At 32.3% G+C, this 11,736-nt stretch overlaps 2 protein-coding genes across 2 annotated transcripts; one reads left to right on the forward strand and one right to left on the reverse strand.

Moving 5' to 3' along the window:
• The first annotated feature begins 967 nt into the window (after nucleotides 1-967).
• Nucleotides 968-3,495, forward strand: Rpn9 (regulatory particle non-ATPase 9). The gene is made up of 6 exons (XM_089856523.1): nucleotides 968-1,167; nucleotides 1,248-1,361; nucleotides 1,421-1,859; nucleotides 2,786-2,974; nucleotides 3,041-3,238; nucleotides 3,308-3,495. The coding sequence occupies exons 1-6, from the start codon at nucleotides 1,067-1,069 to the stop codon at nucleotides 3,401-3,403; spliced, it is 1,137 nt and encodes a 378-aa protein (XP_089712649.1). The 5' UTR covers nucleotides 968-1,066; the 3' UTR covers nucleotides 3,404-3,495.
• Nucleotides 3,496-4,836: 1,341 nt separating this feature from the next.
• Ras64B (ras-like protein 2) lies at nucleotides 4,837-9,826 on the reverse strand. The gene is made up of 6 exons (XM_089856029.1): nucleotides 9,303-9,826; nucleotides 8,690-8,777; nucleotides 8,306-8,408; nucleotides 8,120-8,228; nucleotides 7,925-8,043; nucleotides 4,837-7,838 (listed from the first exon to the last, which is right to left on the reverse strand). Exons 1-6 carry the CDS (start codon nucleotides 9,402-9,404, stop codon nucleotides 7,763-7,765), a joined length of 597 nt encoding a protein of 198 aa, XP_089712155.1. The 5' UTR covers nucleotides 9,405-9,826; the 3' UTR covers nucleotides 4,837-7,762.
• Nucleotides 9,827-11,736: the final 1,910 nt, after the last annotated feature.

The following is an 11,736-nucleotide window of genomic DNA, read 5'->3' on the forward strand; positions in this document are numbered from 1 at the left end:
TTCAAATTTCGCGGTTTAGAATGTCCAGTTTTGGAGGTGCTTATGTCCAGACCTATTTCCAAAATTACCTCTCAATCCCAAGGTCTATTTGCTGCTCCATTATTATTCATTCGTTTGTGTCCAAAATCACTAGTTATTGTGCGTGTTAAGCAGAAATTACATATTTGGGGCTTTTACAAAGTAGCAATAAGTTTCACAACGATAAATAATAGAAGTATTGATAGAAATCTATTTATTTATTTATTTATTTATTTGATACAACAACATCCGCAAAGACAGCTAGGTGTCTTAGGAGCAGACGGCGGTTATAGCGAGAGGGCCGTGACAATAAAGTATATAATGCTAGGATATATATATAAAGTATATAATGACTAGGACATCAGTTGTTTAAAAGATATTTCAAATTTCACGAAAAAGAATGTCCAGTTTTGGACGTGCTTATGTCTAGACCTATCTCCAAAATTACTGAACATTACTGCAGTGTTCGTCGTCTGTGCCAAAAATTACTAGTAATTGTGCGTGTTAAGCAGAAATTACGTATTTGGGGCTTTTACAAGGTAGCAATAAGTTTCAGACTGATAAGTATTAGAAGAATTGATAGAAATCAGTTGTTTAAAAGCTTAATTTCAAATTTCGCGGTAAAGAATGTCCAGTTTTGGAGGTGCTTATGTCCGGACCTATTTCCAAAATTACTCCACAATCCATTATTATTCATTCGTTTGTGTCCAAAATCACTAGTTGTTGAGCGTGTTAAGTATTTGGGGCTTTTTACAAAGTAGCAATAAGTTTCAGACTGATAAATTTTAGAAAAATTTATAGAAATCAGTTGTTTAAAAGATATTTCAAATTTCGCGGTAAAGAATGTCCAGTTTTGAAGTTGCTTATGTCCGGACCTATTTCCAAAATAATTCCACAATCCATTATTATTCATTCGTCTGTGTCCAAAATCACTAGTCCTTGTGCGTGTTAAGCAGAAATTGCATTGTCACTTTATGTCAATTTTGAAAGCTAGTAACTAACCGGGTCATAAAAGTTGAAAATTTGATTTAATTTTGATTAAATAAATATGACTCGCGACGTGGGAGCGTATTTAACTGCCCAGCAAACTAAAAGCTCATCGGATTTAGTAAATGATTGGGCTAATTTCGAAGAACTCTATAATAAAAAGTAAGTGCCAAGGCTTAGCGTATATAAAATGTATATGGTTTACGTAGTTAAACGAATTTAATTTTAATGTTCTTAATTAGATTGTGGCATCAACTTACGCTAAAAATCACAGAATTCGTTCAAAAACCTCAAGTCCAAGAAGGTGATACTTTGGTACAATTATATGAGAACTTCATTGCTGATTTTGAAAACAAGTAAGTTGAATAACAAAATTGGGGTTCGTTAAACTTCCAATTTAACTCTTTCTTTACAGAATTAACCCATTATCGTTGATTGAGGTTGTTTCTTTTGTCGTGAAACAAATCACGGATCCAAAGAAATGTCTGGAATTTGTAGACAAAATGAAGGAGAAATCCAAAGGTCACGGAGAAGCGGTTGTACTTTGCAATATCTTAACCGGTCAAATTAAGCTCGCAACTCGTGAACTTGAGGATGTAAAGAAACTAATAGCCGAAACTGATGAATTAGTCGAAAATCTTCATGGAGTAACCACAGTTCATGGCAGATTTTACCAGTTATGTAGTGATTATCATCAAATGATGGGAAATCACGCTAATTATTATCGAGATGCCTTACGTTACCTTGGTTGCACCGATTTAAATAAAATCCCCGATGCTGAGAAAGTTTCAAGAGCTTTTACTTTATGTTTGGCTGCATTGTTAGGTGATGGAGTTTATAACTTTGGTGAATTGGTAAGTTTAATTTTAAAATTAATTACATTTAATTAAGACAAATTAAAATTAATTAAATTTAATTAAGACAAATTAAAATTAATTAAATTTAATTAAGACAAATTAAAATTAATTAAATTTAATTAAGACAAATTAAAATTAATTAAATTTAATTAAGATAAATTAAAATTAATTAATTAAATTTAATTTAGACAAATTAAAATTAATTAAATTAAAAAAAATTAATTAAATTTTAATTAAGACAAATTAAAATTAATTAAATTTAATTAAGATAAATTAAAATTAATTAATTAAATTTAATTTAGACAAATTAAAATTAATTAATTAAATTTAATTTAGACAAATTAAAAAAAATTAATTAAATTTAATTTAGACAAATTAAAAAAAATTAATTAAATTTAATTTAGACAAATTAAAATTAATTAATTAAATAAATTTAATTAAGATAAATTAAAATTAAATAAATTTAATTAAGATAAATTAAAATTAAATTTAATTGAGATAAATTAAAATAAATTAAATTTAATTGAGATAAATTAAAATAAATTAAATTTAATTGAGATAAATTAAAATGAATTAAATTTAATTGAGATAAATTAAAATTAATTAAATTTAATTGAGATAAATTAAAATTAATTAAATTTAATTGAGACAAATTAAAATGAATTAAATTTAATTGAGACAAATTAAAATGAATTAAATTTAATTGAGACAAATTAAAATGAATTAAATTTAATTGAGATAAATTAAAATTAATTAAATTTAATTGAGATAAATTAAAATTAATTAAATTTAATTGAGACAAATTAAAATTAATTAAATTTAATTGAGACAAATTAAAATTAATTAATTACATTTAATTGAGACAAATTAAAATTAATTAATTACATTTAATTGAGACAAATTAAAATTAATTACATTTACAGCTTGCCCATCCCATTCTTGAAAGTCTTAAAGGAACAACTCAAGAATGGCTTGTAAATGTTTTATACGCGTTTAATAGCGGCAGTCTCGCTAAATTTGAATCATTGAGATCTCATTGGGTGACGCAACCCGATTTAGAAGCTCACGAAGAAGCTTTGAGAGAGAAAATTAGACTTTTATGTTTAATGGAGGTTAATATAATTAATTATACAGTTTTAACTAATTTCAGGTTAATTTTAATTAATATTAATTTGTAGATGACTTTTAAACGTCCTGGAAACCAACGTGTTCTGACTTTTACTGAAATAGCAACGGAAACAGGGTTGCCAGAGAACCAAGTTGAATTACTTGTAATGAAAGCGTTGTCTTTGGGTTTGGTTAAAGGTAGTATTGATGAAGTTGATAGGAAAGTGGCTATGAATTGGGTACAACCTCGGGTTCTTGATAAGAAACAGGTAATTATGATTAATTTAATTATTTATTTATTAATTAAGTATTTTGGTATGATGTAATTGTGTTCTTAGATCGCCTCTATGAAGAAAAGACTTGATCAATGGTGTAGAGATGTTCAAACTATGGAAAACTTGCTCGAAAGCAAGGCACAAGATATTTTGACATAAATATTTTCATAAATTATATAATGTTTTTTTCTTTGGTCGTGTGATTGATTTATTGCTAAGCCTTTTTTATTAATAAAAATATTAAAATAGTATTTTTTGTCCATTTTTTGGCTTGAAAATATATTTATTTCAGAGTTTCTACTCCAGTATTAAGTGTAAAGCCTCCATGCTTTTATACAACAGTGTTGAACAACTTGTTATTGATTTAAATATTTGCTAAATTATATTATGTTTCTTTGCTAAACTCATTATTAATAAATTAAAACATTAAAATAGTAATCTTTGACAATTTTCTGTGCTGAAAATATATTTATTTCAGAGTTTCAACTCCAGTATTTAAGTGTAAAGCCTCCATGCTTTAACACAACAGTGTTGAACAACTTTTTATTGACTTAAATATTTGCTAAATTATATTGTGTTTCTTTGCTAAACTCTTTATTAATAAATAAAATATTAAAATAGTAATTTTTGTCAATTTTCAGTGTTAAAAGTGTATTTTTTCCTCATTTCAACTCCAGTATTAAGTATAATGCCTCCATGCTTTTTTACAAATGTATTGAAAAATCAACTTATTTCCGTTCCTGTTTGCTTTTCCCATTTCAAAAATCAACCAATCAGGTAGTGGAGACTCTAGCTGTGGACTGTGACAGGTTGCTGTCACATGATGAAGATCAGCCAATCAGATAAATGCAGTCTTTTATTGTCTCTCTAGTCAATTTTTCCCGCATACACGACTTATTCCAAAGGTAATATTTTAATTAAAATTAACTTGATTATTAATTTAAATACTGAAATTTAATTATATAAACGGTTTTCGATTATTTTTCAGCGTTTCCGGCACGTTTATGAATTTGGAACAGGAAAAGTTTTGTCGTGAAACGTGATGCGGAAAGACAAGGCTTAAAAAGTTCACCAGTGTCTTTTCTTTGTCAATGTTTGACAGTTGTATTTAGGCCTAACTGCTAGCTTTTTGGCGGACATATTTATGGTAGGTAAAAATTTATTAACACTTTTTAGATTGTCTTAATTTCTGCTAGGTTAAGGTTTAATTAGATTAGGTTTAATTTACTGAGTGTAAGTTCAGGTCAAAGTTTGAAAAAAAAAAATTTTTTGGCGGGTTTTCAACAAAGTTTCGACTAAAGTTTTTAGTTGTTTTTAGCTATTTTGAGGGTGCTGAATACGAAAATCGACTTTATTTTCAATTTTAAAAACGTTCCTGATAAAATTCACTCGTTCTGTATTACAATTAAGCCTAATATTAAGTAAAACTTTTAGTTAAGCCTATTTTGATGTTATATTGAAAACGTGCGTTATAAAATTTGGGACTTGGCTTCAAACATCTATGTAAATTGTAAATGGTAAGTTGGTAAGTGGTGGTTGTCTTTAAATGAACTATAGGCCTAATATGTGTAGGAATTTGAAAAAATAGACCATTTTAGACATTAAATTATACATAAAACAAGTTTTATTTATTTCTCCAGCAGTGAAAGACATAACAATTGGCTAGTATATTATATGAACAACATTTATTATAACTTTTAAGGCACATTATTGTTGCATAGTATATGTTACCGGTTCTTTTAGCTTCCATACTACCACTGTACTTGGAATATTTAATATTTTTTTTGTACAATTCAGCCAAAAATACTTCATTGTCATTATTGACAAATTCTTTTTAATCATAAATTTCATCTCAGACTCTTACGCGGGGGGATTTAATTTTAATTAAGTTTAGTTTAATGTAGCTTAGGGCTTAAAAATTCTACGTAGAGCAGTTAGTTAGTTAGCTATTGCTAAGAACTTATTCAATTTTCACCTGAAAGCATTTGAATTTGAATTTGAATAAATCCAATATTTTTTACACGAAACTATAGGCATATTGGGGGTTGTTAGTAGTATGTTGGTAGAGAGATTATAAATAGTTTTCAGACCATGGAGGATTGATACCATTTACACTGCAGGAGTCCATGCTACTTGTAGCCTTAGGACAAGTGCAGTACTTACCTAGTGCCTGTCATCTTGTTGTAAATGGTATTAATCCTCCCTAGTCTGAAAACGATGTATATAGAGCTATGTCAGAAACCTTAGTGTGACGTCACCACTCACCCATGCTTTTTGCCTATAGAACCTAAGCGGTACCAAACATGGCCGCCCACTGGCAAAGCTAGTAGCGTGACGTCGAGGGGGTAGACACTTGAGAACTCAGGTGTACAAATGTCATGAACTCAATGTACTGTCAAAGCTGAACTCTGAGTTCCGAAGGCTTTGAACTCAATGCACTGTCAAAGCTGAACTCTTTTGAACTCTGGTGTACACAGAGATCCAAAGTGTCTACCCCCTCGCATATGACGTTGTACCCAGGCACTCACGTCACAACTGAGATAGCTCTATAGAGTGCTGTCAGTTGTGACGTCAGATCCAAGGTTAAACGTCACGAGTCTGACTTTAGCAATGGGCGGCCATGACAGTTACCGTTTTTTCTTTATGGGAAAACAGCATGGGTGACGTCACACCGGCGCTTCTGACAGCACTCTATAGAACCTAAGCGGTACCAAACATGGCCGCCCACTGGCAAAGCTAGTAGCGTGACGTTGTACCCAGGCACTCACGTCACAACTGAGATAGCTCTATAGAGTGCTGTCAGAAGCGCCGGTGTAACGTCACCCATGCTGTTTTCCCATAAAGAAAAAACGGGAACTGTCATGGCCGCCCATTGCTAAAGGCAGACTCGTGACGTTTAACCTTGGATCTGACGTCACAACTGACAGCACTCTATTGCGATGAAATTGTATAGTTACAATACATTTTAAAAGCTACATTATGAATGACAATTAACATTTGTAAAGTACATTACAATAATAACTTAAAAAAAAAACATTAGTTGTATACTATCTAATGCATGCAAAAATATTTTATTTAAATTTTAATAATTGTTAAATAAATATCAATCGATCGATGTATGTACGTTTCTTTTTAGTTTAGTTTAGTTTCCGAGTTGTTTTTGTATACATTATGTACAAAATAACTGTTTATTATTTGTTTTATTTTATTTTTATTTAAATGCAACCGAAAAATAGAGCATTATATAATTAGGCCTATTACATTAATTGGTCCAGGAGGAAAAATAGGCCTAGATGACATTAATTAATTTAATTAGTTGGCGAAATAACAATTAGTGACTGGCGAGTCTCAATGGAATTTAATTATTTGAGAAATGTACGTCACTTATAGCCTAGGGACTTGGCAGTACTACGTCATGCAACGTCAGGCTACCTTCCACTAGTGCTAAAAAAACATACCAGGAGTAGGGGCTTATATAGCTTTCATTCTGTTAAAAAAAACATACCATAATGGCGCTGGGGGCGGAGTTAAGCCCGAATTGCCAAGTCCCTGTGTTTAAAAGCAGAATTTACACGTCTCATTAATTGGGTCTTTACGTTAAGAAATGGTGGAATTAGGCCTACATGTTTCCAAAACAAAACTACTATGACCCTTCATTAGAATTAAGTAATTAAATTAACGAAGCATTAATTTTATAGATTATTTAGCTAATTGTGTCCTTTAAAGTAAAGGAACATCGTCACTCAAATAATTAAGCTTAATGTATAAAATAAGCAGTTTTATACCCTTAATTGGCACTATAAATGATTATTACTTATCAAATACTGTTCAAAGCTAAAATAAAAACAGGGATAGATTTAATTTTAGAAGTAGGAATGGAGAACAGAGTAATATCTGGGCGGGCCTCAAAGTCCCGGACCCCCTTCCACGGTACGGGGGGGTATGAAAGAAGAGGCGGCTGGGTCATAGCGACAGAGGTAAAAAGGAATTACGTCACTATTTTTCGTCGTCCCCGCATCAGCAACGTCATCAAAACGTAGTTTAAGTGAGCAGCCAATAAGATAATTGAAACTTTTCATTACGTGTTGGGGGAGGGGCTATGAGTCGAACTACTGAAGTAAATACTAACCGTTACGTTCTCCATTCCCACTTCTAAAATTAAATCTATCCCTGCTAAAAATAATATTCAGCGCGAAGGTTTTTTCAGGTACCAACCCATTGGTTAAAAATATATATCATCTACTCTAAAATAATATTTACACGATAAATCAATCAATCAAATGCAGTCAAACAACTAACCCATCATCGTTGTTGTTGTAAAAACAATTGTCTGTTACAAATTGTGATTTATTCATTAATGGAATTTATAAAAATGGAAGCTAGAATTTCAATTTGCAAATTTGCAATTTTTTAAAATCAAACAAAACTCAAATTATGATATGAGAAACAAATGCAAAAAAATGCAAAAACGTTTCGTGTTGGACCCAAAAATAAATAATAATTAAAGAAGTTTGATCACTAGAGAACTGTACATTTTGGCCGAGGTTTTGGTCTGTTTTGTCTGATTGGGGGTCGTTCCGCTGCTTGAAATTTACTATTTTGGGGGAAATTATGAGTTATACTTATCCTCCATTCGTTATCTAATTATTTCTTTCAATTTTATCATTTATTAAGACTTACCGAACTTGTCTAACGAGATCATGGAAAGCGGCATCGACATTCAATCTCAGTTTGGCACTACACTCCATGTACTGGATTTTTAACTGTTGCGCTAATTGTTGGGCTTCTGTACTTGTGACCTGTTTTGTTGGTGAGTACGTGAATGATTTTGTTCATTTAATTTTGAGGGGTTTTTGTGAAGAAAGTTATATTCACCGTTCTTTGGTGATCCAAGTCACACTTGTTACCAACTAAAAGCATTGGGAATTCATCCCTGTCTTTTACCCTGAGGATTTGTTTGTGAAATTTGTAGATTTCATCGAAACTGTTAGGGAATTTGATAGGGTTAAGTTGAATGATGAGTTTTTTAGTTATTTGTGAAATATGTTCGTGAAATCTTACCTACTACGATCTGAAACTGAAAAAATTAATAGAAAACCTTCCCCCGATCTCATATATTGCTCCCTCATAGCACTGAACTCTTCTTGACCAGCTGTATCTAAAACTAAAGACCAAAAAACCGGTTTTTTTTAACATTTTTTGGCAACAAATTTTACATAAAAACATTAGTTCTGCAACCCAAACCATGACCAACAATTATCTATGGTATTAACCTATTTTCCCAATACACAATGATTGTAATGTTTGATGCTACCCACTTATATAAGCCTAGATTGTTAATTTATGACGCCTTGAATTTTTAAACAGTTTGGCCTCGTTTAAAATTAATTAATTAATTAATTAAAATTAGGAAAACAAAATTTTAAGGGATAGTTTTACACTTACTGTCTAATCTAGCAACTTGTTCATCAATTACACATTGTTTTGTGTATGAATCTTCAATAGTTGGATCGTAATCCGTGACGAAATATGACTGTGAACACAAAGATTTTTTAAGAAACACATGCAGATAAATATGTTTTTGGGATAATTTTAGATTAATACTCGTGATTTGGGGTTATTGGTGACTTAATTCATGATCCCAGCGCTATAACCTTTCATTTGATTACCTACACGCTATATTTCGCGCGCCGTCTTCAGTTTGTGACTGTGACGAGTCACAAACTCAACACGCCCCCCCCCAACTCGGATTATTTTGACAGTGTCGTTATATAAACATGAACCCAACATGTAGGTACTTAAAATTAAGCTTGAATTAAGCAGAGTACGAATACACAATAAATTTATTGGTAAAATTATGTTTTCAATAAATATTTACGCGTTTTTAAAACTCATCACACAAACTTCACAAAAAAAAACGTTGACACCTTTCAGAATTAAAATAAACCCGTCGTGTTTATACTCAAATTAAAGCGTGAATCATGCAGATGACGAAAATGTCCGTTGCGAAACAATTCAATTAACCGTATTAGAGTAATTAAGGAAAACATATAATTACCTGAATGAATTGTATCGTCAGAGCACTTTTACCGACACCCCCGCCTCCTACAACAACCAGCTTATAGGTTTGACTATAATTTAAATCATTTGACCGCGACATCTTTCAATAATCCGACTAGCTCTAGCAAAACTAAAACTGTAAATTACGACTTTAGTTACCACCGTTCCGTACTAGTAAATTAATTACTACGAGTATGAGCAATAATTCGAGACTTAAGCCTTGGTCTTGTAGTTACGGTACCGTTTACTATCAGATTCGGTATTAGCGGCGTCTTCTACAACCTTTCTTTCAGAACTGAACTGACGTTTAGAATTTCGCGTAAAATGACTGTTCTACCCTAAAATGGGCATATATAATTTGTAGGTATCTTGTCATACGTTTTTGGTTGAAGGTTACATCACAGTGGGAGTGTACTACGCGAGAGATAGGGAGGTAAAAAGGAATACTCAGAAAAACCATAAAACTCTCACGATACGGACTTAGAAACGCCCCCGACTTGTGTCATTGATGATTAAGGGTGACGTATTATTACGAGAAACAAGACTACGCGTTGTGTGATAAGTTAAAGGCCCTCCTCAATTGTGACATGTTTTACGTTAGAAATATTTTTTAGCGAGTTCGAGCACCTCATTTATTTCCGATACATGTGACAAGTTTTAACGCGGTATTTTTTTTAACTGACAAATCTGCATGGGTTCAACACGCGGTGTAAAATTCGTCATATATAATGATTAGTCTAGTTTTTTCCCACAAAGTCGCCTAGATACGTTGAGTGAAAATGAGTATATGCAATGATTCCAATTAGCTGAATGTATTCCCGCTAAGATCCATGGTTAATCATAAGTTTATAAGTGATATGTTCCTTCCATAAGTATGAAATGCACTACCTATACTTTGTCGTAATGCTACTGAGAGACTTATAGCAGCTCGAGATAACTAGTTCGAGGAGGAGAACGAGGGGGAGCGAGTCAATTGAAGTCCTAAGTACACTCGGTGGTGGTTAATTAATTTTGCAGCTAGGACCTATTCCATCTAGGCACTCTTATTTAGTCCGCATTGCTAAGCCCCCTTTGACAGCAGCGCCTCACTCACTCACCAGGCCTCCCTCGCTTTACCTCCTCGAATCTATGCCGTCCTACCTCACTCACTCACTTCAAAATTACAAGCCTTTCAGTTTGTCATGACCAGAGATTAATTAAACAAACTTATGGTAGGAACATATCTTATGAACTTATGGTTATGTACCCTATAATTCTGACAGCCATTTACACTGTTTTCATAAGCTAGTACCTAAATAATCCCTATTCATTAGTAGGAAGGAATTGTTAATAATGCTGAAAGCTTCCGTATATGAAAATTATGTTTTGGAATATTAGCTTAATTGTTTTTCCTTCTTTTGCTCGAGAGTAGGTGTGCCTTTTATAACCATAATTCTAATTGTGTATTATTACCCTTGCGCTGTACCCGCTGAATTGAACTGAATTCAGATTTTTGCGGCTTCTAGATAGCGCTAGCTTCCTTGACTTTACTAGAAAACAGAAGTATATAATACTTCTTCTCTTCGATAGAAGTGTACCACCCCACAAAGCGGTTGGGGTAATTCGTAATTGTTACATGATTCTTCCCCAACAACATCCCTTAACATTTATTACATCAAGGTTACTAAACCGAATCATGCATGCATATACGCCATTTTAAATAGTTCCCTCATCATTACTATATCTATTAGCGCTGCTTAACTATTTGTGGATTAATTTTTGTCCCGCCACGTCAAGACAATCAAGGTTTGTGCCTGGTTGATTGCTGAATGGGGATTTAGTAAATACCACCAAACAGTTATAGAATTCACCCTAGCACGGTGCGATGTAATTACACCCATCGTAATTAAATTTGATGATCAGCGGGGGAGCAAATTAACAAAAAGGGTAATTCCCTCGCCCATGGGAAGAATTATGTGCTTACATAACTGAAGTATTAAGAGGATACAGAGTGTCACACTTCTTCTATTATCCCCTTCTGTTGAAACGGACCTTTCTTTTACCGCGCGGTTTAAATTAAAATAGAAAATGGAAAATATCGAAACAATAAGTTTTAAATGTTTATTAAGCTCTAAAAACTTATTTATAATTAGATTAACATATGGGTTATTAGTAATTAGCATTTTTTAATTATTATTATTATTGAAAGTTATTATTGGTTTTAATTAATTGTCTGGCATGTAAACACGACCTTTGAAATTTGGTCTCCATTCGTAAATACCATTGTAACCTTCCCCGGAATGATACAGCAAAATAGTGGCCGCTCTTTTTTGTCTCTGGGGTTTAATTTTCTTGTCCGTGTCCACCTTCTTGGGTGGTTGCAGTTTTTGAGGTGGTTGCTCTTTTTGTTGGAGTTGTTCTTGAGGTTCTGATAAGGAAAAGTAATTTTAGTG

This window comes from Phalangium opilio, unplaced genomic scaffold (genome assembly GCF_054372755.1).
Source record: "Phalangium opilio isolate 3A_F unplaced genomic scaffold, DU_Popi_V2 ptg000217l_1, whole genome shotgun sequence".
In the NCBI taxonomy this organism is placed as follows: Eukaryota; Metazoa; Arthropoda; class Arachnida; order Opiliones; family Phalangiidae; genus Phalangium; species Phalangium opilio.